Consider the following 20,889-nt stretch of genomic DNA (forward strand, 5'->3'; position numbering starts at 1 on the left):
TCAAAAGAAGCCTGTGGGATGGATATACAAAGTGGGCCCATGCTATAGATGATGAAACGAGATGCAAAGAGAGTACATGGCATTCTCAAGTTCACAGGGAGGAACAACCTGGCCTACTTAATTAACACCCTAGCCCAATTAAGGCTCCTTCACTGATGGGCTATCCCACACTTAATTCTGCTAGGGTCAGGTCTGGGCTAGGTATGTGGGTGCTGTGGCTAAACAGGGCCATTCCCTCACTTTCCATGGGGAAAGTAGCATGTCTACCACGGTGCATCGTAAGTGGAGAAGGCCTAGGTCCTTTGGGATCTCAGAGAAGCAGGCATCTAGCTCTGAGTTAGGGGAAGAGCGAAGAGGTTGAGATCAGCATGTGGTTTAGAACTAGACCAGAAGATGAGGAAGGAAGAGGGACATTCCTCTAGTAAGAGTCACGCATGGCTAGCCAGGGAAGGCCCAAGTACTGATGAACCTACAAGACCTTCTGGTGGCCAGAGAGGCCATGTGACTTGCTGAGGACTGAGAGCAAGTAATGCGTGCTGAGATTGAGCAGGACTAGACAAGAAAACTGGGCTTGGGACCCTGGCTACCTCTTCCGGTGCTTCCTCTGAACTCCTGGTCACATTCCTGTTGAGGTGAGAGAGTCATGTCGGCTTTGTCTATTCTGAGGAGCCCAGGAGACATTCTTCTAGGGTTTCTGTTTGCTCAGGGAAAGAGATAGATTTTAAGGGGGACAGTGCAGACACTATTTATGAAAGGGGAGGTGTCAGGGGCTAGAGAGATGGCTCAGCAGTTAAGAGCACTGGCTACTCTTCCAGAGGTCCTGAGTTCAATTCCCAGCAACCACATGGTGGTTCATAACCATCCATAATGAGATCTGGTGCTCTCTTCTGGCCTGTAGGCAGACATATAGGCAGAACACTGTATACATAATAAATAAACTAATCTTTAAAGAAAAAGAAAAGAAAGGGGAGGTGTCCTGGGATCTGGCTCAAACTTCTCCCTCTATCATTCAGCTGGTGGCACCTAGAAAGGCAGGCTTCAGTCTGTGGGGGTGAGGAGGGCTTCTTATAAATGCAAACTGCAAGGAAATATGTGGCCTGGGATCCCATGTAGACCATGCATCTGATGTTGTGTGAGCTTGGGAGAGTCCTTGACCTTCTCTGGGCATGCTTGGGCTATTTTAGTTAATAAACAAGGGGTGAGAGATGAGCCACCAGATTACTTTAAAGTCCTTTGATTCTTTAATAAGGGAAAGGGGGATTATCTGCCTTCTGAGCCTGCGATTTGGCTCTCTGTTCTCTCTAGCCTGTGAGCATCCTGAGGGCAAGGATTATCTTATTTATTCTGGAATCTACAGACCCAAGTGCAATGACTGTCACAGAACAGGTGCCCGGTACGCATTCATTCAACAAACATGGATTGCTACCTGCTGGGGCCAAAGCACCGAGTAAATCACACGAGGAACCTGGAAGCAAACAAGCCGATAATCACACAAGTGAGATAAGCCCTCCAGTGGGGAGTGCCGCAGGCATGGGAGGATGTGACAGCCTCAGCAGAGATCTCCTCCAGTGGTCACCCGGGGCTGAGCCTTTGGGAGATGGGGAAGAAGGAAGAGGGAACACACAGCCCATAGGTCCAAAGGATGAAAGGAAGGGTGCTAGGGGGGAAGTGCTGGCATGGCGGTGGGAGAGGCAAGGGAATCAGTCTGTGCAGCGCTGAGAGCCAGGAAATAGTTTCAGGTGTGAGGGAACACTAACCTGTTTGGATAGTGATAATCAGGGATCTGATTTATGTCTTTTAAATTTTTAAAGTTTCTTTTATTTGTTTTGTTGTTGTTGTTTTGTTTTTCAAGACAGGATTTCTCTACGTAGCTTTTGGAGCCTGTCCTGGAACTCACTCTGTAGACCAGGCTGGCCTCAAACTCACAGAGATCCATCTGCCTCTGCCTCACAAGTGCTGAGATTAAAGGTGTGTGCCACCACTGCCCAGCAAGTTTCATTTATTTTTAAAGAATTATTATTATTATTATTTTAGACATTGCCTATGTAGTCCTGGATGGCCTGCAATTCACTATGTAGACCAAGTGGCCTTGAACTCACAGAGATCTGTCTACCTCTGCCTTCTGAGTCCTAGGATTCAAGATACAGCCACCTCACCTGGCCAGAATTATACGCGCACACGCACAGAGTGCCTACAGAGGTCAAAAACACTGGATCTTTCAGAGTGGAAATTAGAGGCAATTGTGAACCACCCAACATGGGTGTTGAGAACCCACCCAAACTTGTGAGGCTGGAGAGATGGCTCAGTGGTTGAGAACACTGGTTGCTCTTCCAGAGGATCTGAGTTCAATTCCCAGCACCTACATGCCAGCTCACACCTGTCTGTAACTCCAGTACCAAGGCTTCTGGCACCCTCACACAGACATACATGCAGGCAAAGCACCAATGAACATAAAACAAAATAATTAAAAGAAACTACCTAATTAGAAAAAAAAAAAGTGAAGGAGAACCAAACTGTGTGTATGTGTATGCCCGAGACATGATGCATCTGTGAGGACCAGAGGACAACTTACAGTTGATTTTAGCCAAAGGGCCGAGAAGAGATCAAAGGATAACTTACAAGAGTAGGTTCTCTCTTTCCACCGCGTAGATTCGAGGATTAAACTCAGGTCCTTAAGCTTGCATGGCAAGCTCCTACACCTCCTGAGCCATCTCTCTGGCCCCAAATTGGTGCTTTTAAAAGTTCTATTTTTCTGGGATTGAGTGGAGAGTGATGAGGGTCATTGATAGCCACGAGGAAGCTCCCACGAGGGCCTTGAAAGTATAGGACATGGAGCCCTGTCCTATCTGGGGCTCAGGCCCGCAGGTATATTGCAATGCAGAATGAGCCCACATTGGAGTCCAGAACCCTGGACAGTTCTTCGTCTCACTCCAGGACCTTGGACAGCGCAGTCCTAGCCAAGTCACAGGGCCAGTTCTTTGAGCCCCTTTCTGAGACCCTGGGCCGTCCCAAGGCACCTCAGAACACTCCCTGTTGTTAAAACAACAATAGCGATTATCTTTTACATTTTATTTTATCTTGTGAGGGAGGGGGTGTGTCAATCATATGTGGCACGGTGTTCATGTGGGGTCAGTTCTCTCCTTCTACCATGTGGAGACCCAGGGTTTGAATTTAGGCTGTGAGGTTTGGTGGCAGATGCCTCTACCCACTGAACCTTCTTGGTGACCTACTCACAAAACTTATCTTTTAGAGAAGCATCAGGTTCACAAACAAGTTGAATGGGCAAAAGGATCTGTATGTACGGGTCCTGTGTGGTTTTGTTCGCCATTCATTTTATGTGTACGAGTGTTTTCCCTGCATGTATGTATGAGCACCACATGCCTGGTGCCTCAGAAGAAGTCTTCAGATCCCCTGGAGCTGGAGTTATAGATGCTTGTGAGCCACCGTGTGGGTACTGGGAACCGAACCCGGTTCCTCAGCGAGAGCAGCCAGTGTTCTAAACTGTGGATCAGTTGTCGTCAGCCCTATGTTGCTCTGTGAAGCGAAGCTGTCTTAGGGTTTCTATTGCTGTGAAGAGACACCATGACCACGGCAACTCTTATGAAGAAAAACATTTAATGGGGCGGCTTACATTTTCAGAGGTTTAGTCCATTATCATCATGGTGCGACATGGTGGCATACAGGCAGACATGATGCTGGAGAAGTAGCTCAGAGTCCTACATCTTGATTCCCAGGCAATAGGAAGTGGTCTCAGACACTGGGCGCCATTTTGAGCATATATGAGATCTCAAAGCCCACCTCCACAGTGACACACTTCCTCCAACAAGACCACACCTACTCCAACAAGGCCACACCTTCTAATAGTGCCACTCCTTTTGGGGGGGACATTTTCTTTCAAACCACCACATTGGTCTTGAGATGTATCTCAGGCTGTCTGCCCTACTCAGTCTCCTTGGTGCTGGAGTTACAGGCAGGCACCACCACATTCATTTCCTTCTGGCTTTCAAACGTTTTTATCTCTAAGATTTCTTTTATTATTTAATAGATGTGCATTTCATATATTTGTGGGTGCCCACAGGCTATAAAAGGAGATCAGGTTCTTTGGAGTTACAGGTGTATGTGAGCTGCCCAATGTAAGCGCTGGGAACCAAATTCCTGTCCTCCGTAAAAGCAGCCTGTGCTCTTAGCCACCGAACCCCCTCTCCAGCTTCCAACTATTTTTATTTTTAATCACAGACTACTTTGACACACAGGAGAGGAAAAAACAGAAAACAATTAACAGGCATATATGCATCCATCATCAAAACTGAGCACTTTTGGCTGGGCGGTGGTGGCGCACACCTTTAATCCCAGCACTGGGGAGGCAGAGACAGGTGGATCTCTGAGTTCGAGGCCAGCGTGGTCTACAGAGTGAGATCCAGGACAGGCACCAAAACTATATAGAGAAACTCTGTCTCGAAAAACAAATAAACAAAAAACAAAAACAAAAAAAGATTGAGCACTTTTTTTTGCCATATTTATTTCAGTTCTTTCAGAAAAGCAAATCAATGAAACACAACAAGTAGATGGGCGCTAAGCCAGGGTTTATCTGCCCCACACATTCCGTGCAGCATCCTGTCGCAACGTGTACTTCTGAAGTTTCCATAAATGAGATGACACTGTGTCTGCTCCGCTGTCACTCATTTCTCTCTCCAGATGACATTTGGAAGACTCATCCGTGCTGACTCATGCTGATCTGGTTACTTGTGTTAACTGAGGTAGATTATTTCATTGGACTTGTTAGGCAGTTTGTTTTCCTGATCCCCCACCGAGAGGCTGTCCGCTTGTCTCTGCTTTCCTGTTATGTGGTCGGCTGGGATGGATACCCTTGGACACACATGCTTCTGCATGTGAGTGGGAACCGCTGCTGGTGGGGCTGGGAGTGTAGTTTAGCTGTAGACAGCTTGCCTAGCATTCTTGGGGGAGCAGATCAATCCACAATCCTGTCCCCCAAAGTGCAAAAGTCACCATTGATGCCTCACTGAGTGTCTTTTCATCTGTAGGTGGCGTTGTCCCTCGGCTGCTGTGAGAGTTGGGTGCTGGGGGCTCATAGCTGTCCCTTCTAGGCAGATTATGAATTTGTGGGTGGCCCACAGCCTGTGACCTACATGAAGGTACAGAAAGACGAGCTATGGGGTCACTAATGCTCCAGTGCCTCGTTTGATCATAGTAATGCTAGTGTTGCAAGAACACTGCACTGCGGGGCTGGAGAGATAGCTCAAAGGTTAGGAGCACTGGCTGCTCTTCCAGAGTCCCAAGTTCAATTCCCAGCAAACTGCCTAACAAGTCCCAAGTTCAATTCTCACAACCATCTGTAATGAGATCTGGTGTCCTCTTCTGGTGTGCAGGCGTACATGTGCTGGAGAACAAGCAGAACACTGTATATGTAATAAATAAATCTTAAAAAACAAACAAACACACAAAAAGAACACTGCCCTGCCCTGCTGTCCCCTCATGAGTCACCTGTGTAGGACTCTCTATCCCGGGTCCTGCTGAGGGACCAGAAGTTATGGCAGCATGCATTCATAGTGGTATTGGCCAAGTCATAGACCTGTTCACCTTAAAATTTACTAAATGTTTCTTAGCTGGGTGTTGTGGTCCATTCTCGTATCCCAGCACTATGGAGGTAGAGGCAGGAGGATCAAAAGTTCAAGGTCATCTTTGCTACATAGTGAGTTCAAGGCCAGCCTGGGCTACAGGAGCCCTTGTCTTATGAAAAACAACAACAAAATTTTCCGAAGCGTTTTCAAATGACTCTCCAGAGTAGCATGCCAATTTGCATCCCCCCATAGCGTGCCAATTTGTATTCCCCCAGCAGTCTATAAACAGAGTTGTTTCCCGACTCAGTCCATAGCTGTTATTAAGTGGAGGTCACACTCAGATTGATGTAGTCTGTGGTCTCATTATTATTTTCCTTTGCATTTCTGTGTTGATTGAGAATCTTTGTAATATCTTTATTGGCTATTCAAATTTCTTCCTGTTATCTGTCCATCTCTGGCCCCTAGTCCTACTTCTGGGCGGGCGGTGGTAGTGAAAAGATTCCAAGGTTTTGTTATTGTTTATTTTTCATTTTCATGGTACTAGAGATGAGGCCCAAGGCCTTATGCCTACTAGCCGAGCACTACCTTGGTGCTACATCACAAGTCCTTTGGATTTTAAAAGGGTTCCCCTACCCCCCACTTATTCATGTGTGTGTCACATGTGTGCACACATGCCACAGTGCACATGTAGAAGTCAAAGAACAACTTTGGGGACCCACATTGATCCTGGGGATCAAACTCAGGTTGTCATGCTTGGTGGCAAGTTTCATAACCCACTGAGCCACCTTGCCAACCTCTGGATTGAAAAAAAAACATTAATTAGTTTGGAAACAAATTCTGTTTTGGCTACACAGATGACAGGTATTTCCACAGTCTGTAGCTTGAAAAAAACAACAACAAACAACCTATTCTTATTGGGCTGGGAATATATCTCAGTGGTAGAGAGCTTGCCTAGCATCATGCCCAAGGCTTGGATTCAATTCCTAATACCACAAACCCCACCATTCTTATTAGTCTATTGAGACAAATTCTTGCTGGGCAGCTCAAACTGGCCTTTACTCAATAATGTAGCCCAGGCTGCCCTCGGGCTTAAGAGCATTCTGCTTCTGCCTCCTAAGTGCTGGGATAACAGATACTCCCCCCCCCCCCAATCTACTTATCTATTTTCCACTAGAAGTTCTTGGGTTTAGTGATTAAGCCTCATCGTGTTTTCCTTTATCATTTATGCTTTGCATGCCTTGTCAGTATTTTCTCCTCTGTTTTCTTTTGAAAATTTCATTAGTGTTCTTTATACAGTCAAGGCTACAGTCACCCTGGGACTTCCTTTGTAACCGGTGTGAGCTGGGACCCCATTTTGCCTTTTCTGTAGTGCTCAGTTGTCCTGACATCATCCTTAAGCGGGACCTGGCTGTACCCTTGCCATGGTCAAACTCTCATGTGTATCGGGCTCAGTTCGGAAGCAGATTCTCTATTATTTTCAGACATTGGTCTCTGGCTTGGGACTAAATCAAACACTCCCATTCACACTTCATGATGGTGGCCAACACTACTGGGGTGAATTTCCCTGCCTTTCACCCTTGCTCCTTTCCAAAACCATGTTGGCTGTTCTGGCTTCTTTCTTACTCCACACATATCTTGGGCTGACCTTGTCACATTGCAGGGACGGTGCTGGTGACTCTTTTATTCAAAGTGCAAGGTACAATGTAAAATGGAGGGATACAACCAACTCTGCCTCGGCAAGCTTCCCCACCCCCACCCCACCTTGCTTCTTTTCCTCTCTGCATTCCATGCTTTCTACCAAGGGTTGCCTAGAAAATCAACACCCAGCCCTTCTCATCATTTAATGCCAAATAAAATGCTTCTCTCTGCAGGAAACCCTTGGTGACAGTCCCAGGCATCCTTCTCTGGCCTCCTCTAACGCCTTTGTGCCCATTTCTGGGATGTTTAGTATGTTGGATATTCTGCAAAACTCCACTCGGCTTCATAGCCCACGTGGGGCTCAGTAGAGTCTGATGATTGGTGTGTAAGGATGAAGTCTGGGCCTTTTCCTTCCAGAGAACAGCAGGAGCCACAGGGAGGGGCCCGAGGCTAGGTCTGGAGTTTCCATCAGGTATGGTTTCACAGGAGGCTCTTGTTGCATGGGACGGACACAGGCCCCGCCTACCATGTTTGCTCACTGCTGACTCCTCTGTTCCCACTTTCTCAGTCAGAGGGAGCTGAAGAGTGAGGACTCCTCCTCCTCAGTTGGAGAGTCTTTTATTTGTTCATCTCTATGAACATGAAAGCATCTTCCCCAAACACCCAAGCCACTGGCTCAAATGGACAGCCTTGAGTCCTGCTGTTCCCGTGTCCTGTCCTGTCCAGGCACTGATGCCCACTCGCTCACGCTAATCCTGCTGTTACATCCTTAGTTTCCTGAGGTGACTTCTAAGTCTCCCTGCCTTCCTTACCTTACAGTCCCAGCAAGTTGTTCCCATGAACCTTTTTAACTTCTTGTCTTTCTCCACTAGGGGGCGTGTTTCTTACAAGGAGTCTGGCAAGGACATTGAATAGCTGTGAGGACGGGGCTGGGGGCTGAACCCCAACTGCAGCCTTGGAGTCAGAACCTGGCCTCGGGGAGAAGTGCATCTCCCAGTGTGTGGGCTTCAGTTCACAGACATCCTAGACTTGACTGGGAGCAGGTCATTCTCTCCAAGACTGCTTTCTCCTGGAGCAGAGGGCTGGGAGGGATCTTGGTGTGAAATACACATTGCTGGTGCCTAGTGGAAGCAGGAATGGGGAAAATAAAACCCAGGATGCACAGGCAAAGATGAGACAGAATTTATTCTCATCACAGGTAATTTCCAGACAGGATGGGAGCCACAGAGAGGCCCCCAGGAGCCCCAAAGGGGACCCACCTCAGAGGCCTTGCCTGAGGATCCCAAGCCCAGACACTGGGTGAGTGGGGTGGGGTAGAAGACGGGGTGTCCCCCCACCTCGTGTCCTGACCATGTTTCCCACTTCCATAGGAAGGAAGGGCAGCTCGGCTACATAGTACTATAATATATAGAAGCGCAGGAGCTGGCCGCGGCACCTGGGTGGGGCTGAGGCCCCTGAATTATTGCAGGAGGGAAGGGGCTCAGTGCTGGTGTCTCGCGGGGTGCTGTGCTGGCTGTGGGCAGGGATGGGCAGAGGAGGGGGCCGCCCTTTCCTCTGGGTTGGGGCTCCTTGGGCCCCGCCTCCCCCGGGGTGGGGCTTTCTCACCCGGGGTGCTTTGTATGTGCTTTGAAGACCATTTTTGCATTGTCAGGAGTGAGGAAAAAATATTCTGACATGGTAGAAAAAAAGATATTTACATACCCTGGTGGGCCGTAACAGGGGGTGTCAACCTGTGGGGGGGATGGGCTTCCTAGGCACCTCCCATCCTAACAGACCATGGCTGGGAGGAAGGGGGCCCGACTCTGGAATTTGGTTGTCATGTGACCTCAGACAAGGCATCCCCTTCTGGGCATCCCTATCTGGTATAGGAAGGGGTGGGATTGGAGATTAGCATCTGCCCCATGCTCCTGTTCCCAGCATGGGCAGGGTGGCAGGGATGGGCAGTGAGAAGTTGGGAAGAGGCATCACAGCCATGAGAGTGGATGCTCAGGCAGCCAAGCTCCTCTGAGGGCATCTCACACTCTGCTGTGGCCCTCTAGGAAAGGTGGCCAGAGGGACTGGCCAGGAACCCTGTTTTCCTGTTGAGCAGCAGAAGGAGCCAGGCAGAACTGCAGGTGGCCCCCCAAAAAGGAAGGAGGCCCGGACCTGAGATATAGCCATGGTGGCTCACCCAGGCTGGACGGTGGGCCTGGTGCTGGTGTGGTTCAGAAGCAGCCTGGGCTCCAGCCTCCAGGCACTGGTGGGAGCAGATGTGAGCCTCTGTCTGGTCCCCACAGGTACGGGAACCGGGCAGTGTCAGCTCAGATTCCTCGCTCACACTATCACGCCTCCTCACTCATGATGTGTTATCTGTGCTCACACTCACGTGGCTTCTGCCCTAGTGGGTAAGCACACACATAGTAACCTGCACACATCTGTGTCAGGGCCTGACTGGGAACAGAGACATGGTCACACACTGTTTCCACCAGCTGCCAGGAACTTGTGAGAGTCCACCCTTACCATCACCTACATGCATGCATGCACACACAGGTAGGTGAGTGACATCACTGTTGGATTCTTGTGTTGGAGGACCTGGACTCCAGAAGACCCAGGTTCTGTGCCTCCAGAGGGCAGGTGTTCTATCCATTTGGTGCACCAAGGACCTTGTCCCAGGAGCCTGAATCCTGTAACTGTAGGTCCTACGGCAGAGCTCAGGGGCTACCCTGACTGCTGGGTGGCCCTTCGGAGCCCCTGACAGCTGGTATGACCAGGACCAGGTGGCCATGAGTCAGAGGTGCCGGCGAGGCCCCTGAGTGCTGCTCAGCTGGGCCCTCATGGTCTGGATGCTTCCAAGGATCTTCTTCTGGTGGCCCATGAGGGTGATGCCAAGAGCACGCACATCCCTGTGAAGGAAGCAAGGTCCTCTAGTTTGGCCTTAGGAGTCTGGGAGCTGGGAAGAGAGCCCACAGCCCACCTGAACTGCATGGAATTGCCTCTGGCCCTGCACCCTCTTACCCGCCCTTACTCACTGAGCATTCATGCGAAGCACCATGCCAAGAGAGGAGTACCCGCCGGCTGCAAAGTGGTCCCGGTACCGGCCCATTCGGATGGAGTCCAACCAATCGCCTACAGTGAGGTCCCCATTGCCACTTCCACCCCCTCGGAGGTCAAAGCAGCTCCTGGAAAAGGCAGGGGGTGGGCACCTGGGAGCAGAGTGAGTAGTCTGTTAGGGCTCCTGCCTTCGCTAGGGACATGGGCACTGGGCACCCTCTCCCTCCATTCCAGCCCTACATAAGGTAGAGGATTTGCCAAACTGGACTCCGGGAAGGAGGCAGTAGGGCTGCTGCAGGGCTCAGATACCTGCTGACTGTGGCTGTGGCCCTAAGGTTCTCGGGGCTGTGGATCAAGGCATCGAGAACGCTCACGACGTGGGAGAAGCGAGGCCGCTGGGCACGGTCCTTGTGCCAGCAGTCCAGCATGAGCTGGTGCAGCGCCCGCGGGCAGCCCATGGGTGCTGGCAGTCTATACCCCTCCTCCACTGAGCTGATGACCTGGGTGGGGCACAGGGCTGGGCTCAGGCTGGCTTCCCTGTTGAGGCCCCACCACTGCACCCCTATCCTGGGCCCCAGACTCACATCCTGGTTGGTCATGTTCCAGTAGGGCCGTTCGCCATAGGCCAGCACCTCCCACATGACCACACCGAAGCTCCACACATCACTGGCTGAGGAGAAAGTGCGGAAGGCAATGGCCTCGGGCGCTGTCCATCGAATAGGAATCTTCCCTCCCTGGGATGGATATGAAAATGTTGAGGGACCAGCGGCTGGGCTTGGCCTCTGGCCCAAGGCAGAGTCCTGCTTCCCAGCCCACCAACCAAGAGCACTTGTTTTAGGGGATCCCCCCCCTTCCCTGAGCCACTAGAAAGATAAGCAAGACAAGACTAAAGCACCCTGAAACACAGGGTGTGTTCCACAGAACCTATTAGAACATCACTGGCTGCTCACCAAGCTTTAGAGACAATAGTACAGCCCTGCCTATACCCCCTGCGCACAAGAGGGTGTTGGAAACGCACCGCAGTGGTGTAGGCAGCTTCGGGGTCGTCCTCCAGAGCCCTCGAGAGTCCAAAGTCTGACACCTTACACACCAGATGGCCATCGACCAGGACATTGCGGGCGGCCAGGTCACGGTGGATGTAGCCCAGGTCTGAGAGGTAGCGCATGCCAGCGCCCACCCCTCTGAGCATGCCCACCAGCTGCACAATGGTGAACTGCCCATCGTGGGTCTGCAAGGGGACAGAATGGTGTGGGCTTTGGGGACAGTTCCTGGCTCAGGGCTGGGGAATCTCCCATAATTCCTTAGCGACTAGAGATGAGCCCACAGTGGGCAAAGTGAAGTGTCTGGCTGCTTACACCGGCTCCTGGAGGTGTCTCCTCTGGGGAAACCGAGGCCCAGAAAGGTGACATTCCAGGCGTGAGAGCTCCCAGTGAATACCCAGCAGTGGGTGCTGGAAATGTAGCCACTCCCTCCCTCCAAGCTGGTGGTACAAGTGGCATGGGACAATGTCATCCCTTAGCTTGGGGTAGGGCAGTGGGGGCCCTTGCAACAGCGGGACCTTCACAGTAGGGGGCCAGAAAGCACTTGAATTACCGGACCCTTAGGATTCCCCTCGCACCCGCCTCTTCCCCATGTATGTGAGATGTAAGCTAGGGTGGGGTGAGGGGGGCCGCTTACAGACTCTCAACAGCCAGACTGAACCCCCATGTGCAGATGGCAAGTGAACATACCCCACCTGTGTGGGTGGCAGTGATGGATGTGCACCCTCCCCCTAAGTGGGGACAGACATACCCTGAGGAAGGCATCCAGAGAGCCATTCTCCATGTACTCAGTCACGATCATTGCCAGGCGGCCTGGACAGGGAAGGGGAGATGGAGTCCTGGTGTGTTTGTGTGGGGCAGGGCTGCTGATCAGGGGCCCCAGGAACATATGCCCCCTCCCCAGGAGGTGGTCAGGACAGTTTTTAGGATCTGACTGGGGTCTTGGGCTCTGAGCACTCCAGGGTCGTCTAGGGACCTGAGACATAGGGACAGAGTCAGGCCCATAGGCCTGATCCCTCTCTGAGTGGGAGTGTCCCACAAGGGAAGCTGCCCTCGTCTGGTACCTACCACGGGTGACAACACCCTCAAGGCGGATGATGTTAGGGTGGTCAAACTGGCCCATGATGGCTGCCTCGCTCAAGAAGTCTTGTCGTTGTCTCTCTGTGTAGCCAGCTTTGAGGGCCTTGATGGCCACAGGCAGGTCCCGCTGGCCTGGCACCTGCAGCCGCCCATAACATACCTCTCCCGACTCCCCTGTGGGGCCCAGAAGGAGTAGGCAGCAGTGGGACCAAGCTCCCCCTCAGGCCCACTCTCCAAGCCTCCAGCACCAGGTGCTCCTGGATCCCCATTCCCTACCCCTCTGGCCACGGGTCCCCTCCCTCCCAGCCTCTGGGGCTCACCCGAGCCTATGATCTTCTCAATATGGATCCTGGATGCCTCGATCTCTCGGGTGAAGCTGCGGCCTGCCCGTCCTGGCTCCTCATAGGTGTGGGGCTCTGCACCGAACTGGGGTTCTGGGAACTTCCCCGGGGGGTGATTCAAGGGCAAGAAGACAGGTGGGGGTGCTGAGGAGTCAAGAAGGGTCCTCAATGGGGACAGGAGGAAGTTCCCTCTCCCAATATTTCCTAGGGGGAATAGGGTGTCTCTGGGAATCCCCAGATATAGTACCAGACAGCAGGGACCCCCACAATGCTTACCCATGGGCGTAAGTGGGAAGTCTATGGCATGGGTCTGTGTTCTGGGTCTCTGGTTAATTCTGACATGTCTGCTGTTCTCTGTACTTCCCCTGCCCTGCACGCCTTGAGTCTCTGTGACCTTAAAATTGCTCTTAGGGTGGTAATGCCATTAAGAAAGAGTTCACAAGTGCCAGCTTTGCCTGAAGGTGGGTCACTAGAAGATGGCTAAGGATTCTGAGGCTGCATTGAGCTTGGTGGGAATGGGCATTCTGACTGACATTAACGGGCACAGTGGTAGGATGTGGTGGGAGGTTCCCCCAGGTCTCCCCTGCTTCCTGCAATCTACAGGATCCTGAAAAACTCTCTGTAGCAGAGGCTCTCGTCCATGGCAGCAAAAACCCCACCAGAGAAATCACACATGAACTATGTATGAGTGGACATGGCTGGGCCTTGCCCTGTCCAAAGAGCCTTTAGCATCTTCCAGAAGGCTGTCATCTGGCAAGGTGGGGGTGGTCTCTGTAACAGCTAGCCTTAGCCTATGGGCTCTGCCTGGCCTTTCCTATAGACACCTGTTCCTACCAGCCCTGCACTGGGTCCTGCTGAGGCTAGGCTGAGCACTCACCCTGCCCATTCTGATAATGCATCTTCTCTTCATCCGAGTCCTGGAAAGCCTTGCTGTAGCCACAGTGCCTGCATGGGGGTGAAAGTGGGGGCCAGTCAACACTCCGCTGGAGCCAGGCCAGCCTAGACCCAGTCAGAAGGTGAATTAGGGTGCCTCTCCCCCAGCAGGTTGGCTCTTGTCCCTCAGCAAGCCTTTGGGGGGTCCTTCTTTTGGGGGCTCACAGCTTGGCCCATGGGGACAGCCCCCAAACAGTTACAATCTACAAAATGCCCCCAGAGCAGCTGACCTTCGCACAGGTCATACTTGCTGAGGAGTGGGCTTTCAGGCTTTTCTGGGCCACCCTAGCAGATCCCTGTTTTTTCCTGGCCTGGGTGTGGCTGGGCATGGCTAGGTTGTAGTTGGTTGTGGCTGAGGTTGGCTGGGCATGGCTGGGTTCTGGCTGGGGTGGGGCTGAGGTTGGCTGGGCATGGCTGGGTTCTGGCTGGGGTGGGGCAGAGGGGTGCCTACCTCTTCTTGCAGATTAGAAGTAAGAGGAGCACCACCAGACCCGTGATGAGTGTCAGGCAGATCCAGACGATGGTCCGAGTGTCATAGCGGGGCCCTGCAGGAAGGCCTGGCCCTTTGCAGCCAGCAGCCAGCTCTGTTCCCACCCCACCCAACACTAGGCTTCCACTGTGCGAGCGGTGCATGCTGGGGAGAGTTACTTGCCCTCTTTGACCCAAACATTTAGAAGAGCTGAAAACCACCCATGCTGCCTCTCAGTCACACAGCACCAGGAATGTATGGAGAGATGTGAGTGCTGGCCTCAGGGGACCCTCTTCTCAGCCCTGTAAGACAGAGCCTGGCACTGTCTGCAGCCTACCCGAGGCTCTGAGAACTCTTACTGGAGGCCACGCAATAAACGGAACGGAAAGGGCATGATTGCCACCTTCCGTCTCAGAGAGACCTATGAACACCGGGGCTTGTGCAAACGTTTAACTGCTGGGCCCTCTTCTCCGGGTCTCTGATTCAGGGCAACGGGCCTGGGGACTAGTATTTCCAACAAGGCCCCTAGTGATGTGGATGCTGTGGGTCCCAGAGTACACACGGGGAAGCTTCTACAGGCTGTGGAGAGCATGAGCTTCTGAAAGATGTCCCTGGGACACCCTTATGGTCATCTGGAAAAGGCCTCACTCAGGCTCAAGAGAGGCCCTGTAGGTGAGGGGACTGAGCTTCACTTCCTGCCTGTAAAGATGCAGCCCCACTGGGTTGGATAATGAGAACAGGGGTCTTGTGGGCCCAGCCTGGTATGGCCACAGGCTTCCCCCCTGCTCACCCTCCTCCTCCTGGTCTCACCAGTGGGGCTCCCTGCCCCTCCCGCTCCTTGCACTCACGGGGTTTCCCCGTCTCCACCTCCATGGCCTGGCTGAAGCGGCCACAGCCTGCTGAGGTTCGGGCTCGGACCTGGAACACGTAGCGAGTGCCTGGTTTGAGTCCCGACACGGTAGCCTGGGTGGTAACAGCCTTGAGGGTAGAGTAGCTTTGCATCTCCTTATCCTGCCCGAGAGAGACCAGGGCAGTGAGGCCACGGGGCGCTGAGGCCCTCCTTGCTGCCCATATCCTCCTGTTGGCTCCTCGCCCACCCACCTTCAGGAACCTTCTCACACCTTCTCGTAGTACTTGATCTCGTACTCCAGGATGATGCCGTTGGGCTGCTCTGGCTCCTGCCACAGCAGCGACACGCTGGTCTGCCCCGTCCGCTCCTGCCGGATCACCACCACCTGGGACGGGGCTAGGGTGGCAGCTACCCGTCAGGCCTGGCATGGGCCATGCCTAGGCCTCTGCCCTGCCTTGCCCAGGCCCCTCTGGGACCCCAGGCTCAGCTTGTTGACCTTCCTGCTTCTACACCAGGACAATCAGCAGCCCTATACCCTGGAGAGGCACTGGCTGCCTCCTGGGTCACTCCTTGGGGCCAGCTGAACAGCACAGCCTGGCTCTTGGGCTGGGATGTGGAGCTGGCTACATCTAGACAGGCCTGCTTGCCCTCAGTGCCACCACCCTGAGCAGAGGTCTGGGTGTAACAGGACATGCCTCAGGTATGCCTGAGGAAGGACCTTGGGGTGGAGTCCTGGCTGGGGTAGTAGGGGACAGCGAGGGGCAGGAGCTGAGTAGGCCTGTCTGCATTCAGGGGTTCTTTGGTCATAGGAGGTAACCCACTTCCTACCCCCTGGCTTCATCTGCAGGTACTCTGTGCTCTCCTGAGTCTGCTTGAAGGTCACACATAGCTACAGACAAGGCCAAACAATGAAATAAGCTGGGCATGGTGGCTCCCACCTGCAATCCCAGTACTCAGGGTGGAGACAAGAAATCAACATGAATTCAAGGCCAGCCTGAACTGCAGAGTGAGACCCTGACTGGCCAGTTCTTCCTTGTCTAGGTGTCCTGTTGCTCCAGCATGCCTGGGAGCTCTTTGAAGGCAGGGGCTACATACAGTTGGTGCCCAATAGATGCTCCTGCTGCTAGAGACTCTGACGTGAAAAGTCAAGAAGCCCCTATGGAAGGACTTGAAATAGGGGAGTCAGATGTGGGAACTCACAGCTCTGCGGTGGCTTTCTTTTTCACTAGCCAAGACCATCTAAGTCACTTATGGCTGTCCCTGCAGCTGCTCTAAGGAGACCAGAGCTGGCAGGCAGATGGGCAGAGGTACAGAACAAGGAGAGGCACCTGCTCCATGTGGCCATGGTGCCAAGGTGGGGAAAAGACTAGCATGTGCAGTTGAGGTCGCTCTGCAAGGAGCCTTGTGGGAGAGAAGGCCTGTCCACAGGGACAGTACATGAGACCCGTGGTTGATGGAGTAGGGTAGCAGTGCATCTCTTTCTAATGTGGGTGCTGTCCAAATGCTGCTGGGTTCTCTGCTCTTCTGCCCCACCCCCCGCCCCCAGTACAGCCAGCCACCTGCCTTCCTGCTCCTGCAGACAGGTGACGGAGTGGGGCTATGAACCCAGCCACGGGTCTGGTCCTGGATACTGCTGGACAAGAGGGTGGGAAGATGCGGGGAATCAGGTGTGTCCTGGATAGATGTCACTGGACCACTGGAGAGATGGAATGCTGAACTCCCCAGGAGGCTGCTCATTTGGGTCCCGGCCTCTGCTTTCTATGCGGTAACAGGGGTTTCTGAACCATGCCTATGTACGGTAATGGTAGGGAGGAGCTGAGGGTCCTGGGAATGTTCCAGGGTGACTATTCATAGAAAGCTGCCCCTGGCTGCTCTGAGGACCAGGCTGCCACCTGACAGGCAGGACTGTCCCACCCCCTGCCAGAGTTTGGAAAGAAAGAACCTCCAGGGGCTGAATTCAGTCCACATGACCAGAGGTAACTGAATGGCCATGATCCCAATATGGCCAAACCCACCTGGCTCTGGAAATAGGCACCGAAGTGATGACATCTAGGACTGGGGGTGTGGTTTAGTTGGTAGGGTGTTTGCCTGGCATGCATGAAGCACTGGGTTCGAGACTCAGCCCTGCATAAACTGGGAGTGGTGAAACACATCTGTCATCTCAGCGCTGGGGAGGCTAATGCAGCAGGGTTGGTGTGGTTTCAAGGCCAGCTTGGGCCAGAGTGAGACTCAGCTGCCAGCTGCTGGACTGGACACTCTCCCTTCTCTCTACATCTCCACAATAGGAAGGCAGTACTGCTACGTCAACTGCACAAGAGAGAAAGTGGACACAGAGGCAGGGCAAGTTCTACAGTCCAGGCTCATGACGCACAACAGAAGACTGCCTCTGTGCTTTCTGGGGTACACTCATCCACTGGATGAGTTCCGCTTTCCTACAGGCAAAAATGTCCCCTGCTCAGGTCCTGGTGGGAAGGAAGAGCCAAGAGAGACAATGGCTCAGGAGGGGATGGGGACCCCCAGGGCTGCTCCGCCTACCTGCCTGGTTCGTGGTGATGTTGACCACAGCGGCACTGCGGGGCTCGGGGCTCAGGTTGGACACACCGTTGACGGCCTCGATCCAGAAGGAGTAGTTCATGTGGGCCAGCAGGTTGGCCACCAGCAGGCTGGCCTGTGCCAGGCTTGTCTGCTGCGGCACAAAGCGGGTTCCGCTCCCACAAGCCTCACAGTGGCTCAGGGCCCAGGGGCAGCGCCGGCATACTGCATTGTAGGTGATGTCACTGCGGCCGCCTGGGTCCAGGGGAGGGGCCCACTCCAAGGTCACAGATGTTCCATTCACACTGGAGATCAGGTTGACTGGTGCTGAGGGTGGCCCTGAGGGCAGAGAGTAACAAATTAGGATGGCCCTGGCCCAGGATCCCCATTATATCTGGGCCTCTAAACTAAGAAGTCACATCTACTCCACCCTCCAGAAGCTCCCAGGGCAAAGGTTGTGTCAGCATCTGAGGCAGGAGCCTGAGTTTCCATGCCACAGGGCCACAGTGTGTGTTCCTACAAGTCCCTCCTACAGCTGGAGGGACGCTGCCCAGTCCTGGGGTGCCCATAGCAGTCACACTACATGTAAATTCTCTGGTCATGCCCACCCTCCTCCATCTCTGCATTCCTGTGCTAATAAAAACGCCACCGGGCACTCTCTGTGGCACAGGAAGCCTGCTGTGTATCCACCAGGGTGTGGGGTACTATGCATCCCTGCCTCACCCCTGGAATGCAGGCCCAGGCTGGGCAGCACACACTCTGGAGAGAGGGGATTGTGGCCCCTTACTTAGGCTGATTGTGGGGCTGGAATAGAAATGTCATGGGGTTGAGCTGGGAGGGCACAGGGTAGGTAAAGGACCACAGGGCTCAGAATTACAAGCTGGGAATCTTGGCCTTGAGAGACCAGAAGCACACATTCTCAGAACCCTTCTTGAAGGGTTCTCAGGGCTCTCGAAGAACGCAGAGAAGAATTTCCAAGCCAAAGGTAGGACATCAAAAGCCCCGACTTATGGACTTAGGCCAGCTGGTAGCTTTGATCCCTGTATCATGGGCTTGGGAAGAAGCCAGAGTCTAGCCAGATGCGGGCACCTGCCTGGGACTAAGAGCTGGGCTTCCCCTCAGCTGAGGAGGAACTCTTTCTGCCCCATCAGGTCCCACATCAAGATAATGCTCAAGCTTGGGCAAGAACCACTGAGGAGGGCTGGCTGGCACGGGTATGTGTGGCACCCATGGGTGTGAGCACATTCAAGCCCTGACCTGCCTGTGCAGGGAGCCTGGGGCTGGGTGGTGATGAGAGGGGGAAGGGAGGAGGGATCTAGGCGGTAGCTTTAAGGCAAACTCATTCAAGCCCCTCTGCAGCAGGGAGTGAGCAAGGGTTGGTGAGTGCTGAGCCCCAGGCCAGTGGAGGTTGAGGGCCAGGGCTGAGAAGCAACAGCAGTGCCAAGACAGTCCTGCATCCCTCACAGTCCCCTTGGGTACACACGGCACATGCGCACAGAACCACACACACCCTCTCCAGGCACAAGACACACCTGTTCAAGCTCAGGAATCCTTGCAACTGTCCCGTGTCTCACACACACCCCTGAGAATCTGCCATACACATGAGTACAAATGCATTCTGCACAGTCACAGTCAGGCATGCAGACATTACCCGTGGATCTGCCAACACACACACACACACACACACACACACACACACACACACACAGAGCTTCCAGCTTTCAGCAGTTCCTGCTGGCTTGTCTAGGTTGGTGGGGGTGGGGTGGGAGTGCTGTTCTGGCTCCCACCCTCACCTCACACTGAGCACAAGGCTTGCCTACATAGCCCTGGGACACTGACATCACGGCCAAGTCTGATGACCAAAGCCGCCTTGCTCCAGGAAAGCAGGAGCCCTGGTTGAATGTTCCTTTAGGAGAGAAAGACTGAGGGAAGGGATAGAAAGAGGTTCTTGGGGGTCCCCGAAGAGACGGCAGGGGACCACAAGACTCTAGGAGATCAAGCTCGATGCTGCAGTAAGAGCCGATCCTTCCCCTACACACAAACCCACCCTTATTTCACAGACACCTGGCTCCTGTACCCTGGGGGTCCTACCAGGAGAGCTGCTGGGCAGTACTCACGGGTGCAGGCTGCTGATGGTGGGTCCAAGGCCGCACGGTAGTAGCTGAGGTCACAACGGCAGGTCTGGGCTGCAGGGGTCGCTGAGTGGCTGTGGGGTGGGCATCGGGCACACAGCTGGTCCCCGGGGGCTGACTTGTAGAAGCCCAGCTCACAGGCTGTGGAGGACAAGACAGCTATAGGCAAGCTGGGGGCCCACCACAGGGCTTCAGGGTAGGACTCCCCCTGAGCTTCCCAGGATGTGTGTTGGGGGGCCTTGGAGGGACAAGCTTCTAGCCTGTAACACGATGCTGCTAATCCTCACCAACAAATGGGGGACAGAGTGTAGAGAGAGCATTTGACTTCCACAAGGTTGCCCGGAGCTAGGACCTTGATATGTGTTCCGATATCGAAGCGGACACCCCAAAGCTCTGCCCCCAAGCTTCTCAAATCACCACCCTCTTGGCCTCAGAGTCTGACAGGGCCCAAGCAGCTGAGAATCAAAGGTAGGGTTGTTAAAGCCATGGATTGTGTGATCTGAGTGGCATAAAAGAGGGGGAGGGGGGATGTGGGCACGTAAGGAAAGACCCACGTATGACCTGTCCCAAGCCTGGACAAACAGGGACCCTCTCCCATTAAGGCCAGCTTCTGGCTCGAGCACAAACCCCAAGGGGGCAAAGTCCGTGGCTGGGGTCTGACACTTCATGCTTCACAAGTTCCCAAGTACACCTGACTCCAAGGCCCGACGCCATGTCACCTCTGCTGACTCCAAGGCCCGACGCCATGTCACCTCTGCTGACTCCAAGGCCGGACGCCATGTCACCTCTGCTGACTCCAAGGCCCGACGCCATGTCACTTCTGCCGCCTTGTTTCCTGTCTGACCCTTTCTCCTGCCGAACCTGCCACCTGTTCTACCTCATCTGAGTGACAGTGGCAGCCTCCAGCTGGGCCTCTGGTCCCACCTGCCCTCTCAGTCAGCTGCTGGCCAGATAGCTTAGGAGCAGGACCCTGGACCAGGCCCTTTTCAGACCCAGGGGACCCTGACAGGAATTGAGCTACCCAGCCCACTTTCTGGGGCCGCTGTGTTGGGGAAGGAGACATAAGGCAAACATGATATAAATCATCCTCAGGAGGGCAAGGGAGTCATGCAGGGCAGTGGCAGAAGCCCCCTCCACAAGGAGGGGGATGTCTGAAGGTTAAGAACAAGTCAGACAGGCAGACGGGTTCAGGAATCCCCACCAGCCCCCTCAGCCCCTTGGAGTTCCAAATAAAAACCTTCTCTGCCAATGTCAGCCACCCATCC

The 20,889-nt window shown here is 53.6% G+C and overlaps 1 protein-coding gene across 1 annotated transcript in view; it reads right to left on the reverse strand.

Annotated features, from left to right (window-relative positions):
* Positions 1-8,531: 8,531 nt before the first annotated feature.
* Positions 8,532-20,889, reverse strand: part of Epha8 (EPH receptor A8) — a 28,319-nt gene continuing 15,961 nt past the window's right edge. Inside the window, exons 4-17 of the mRNA XM_059256208.1 lie at positions 19,610-19,765; positions 17,496-17,831; positions 15,232-15,356; positions 14,959-15,121; positions 14,093-14,186; positions 13,586-13,653; positions 12,688-12,852; positions 12,356-12,541; positions 12,039-12,100; positions 11,266-11,475; positions 10,832-10,981; positions 10,557-10,747; positions 10,226-10,399; positions 8,532-10,099 (exon numbers count right to left, since the gene is read on the reverse strand). Coding sequence (XP_059112191.1) covers positions 9,985-10,099; positions 10,226-10,399; positions 10,557-10,747; positions 10,832-10,981; positions 11,266-11,475; positions 12,039-12,100; positions 12,356-12,541; positions 12,688-12,852; positions 13,586-13,653; positions 14,093-14,186; positions 14,959-15,121; positions 15,232-15,356; positions 17,496-17,831; positions 19,610-19,765 — 2,195 coding nt within the window. The 3' untranslated portion in view covers positions 8,532-9,984. The remainder of the gene's footprint in view (positions 10,100-10,225; positions 10,400-10,556; positions 10,748-10,831; positions 10,982-11,265; positions 11,476-12,038; positions 12,101-12,355; positions 12,542-12,687; positions 12,853-13,585; positions 13,654-14,092; positions 14,187-14,958; positions 15,122-15,231; positions 15,357-17,495; positions 17,832-19,609; positions 19,766-20,889) is intronic.

The sequence above is a fragment of the Peromyscus eremicus genome, chromosome 2 (assembly GCF_949786415.1).
Source record: "Peromyscus eremicus chromosome 2, PerEre_H2_v1, whole genome shotgun sequence".
Lineage (NCBI taxonomy): Eukaryota > Metazoa > Chordata > Mammalia > Rodentia > Cricetidae > Peromyscus > Peromyscus eremicus.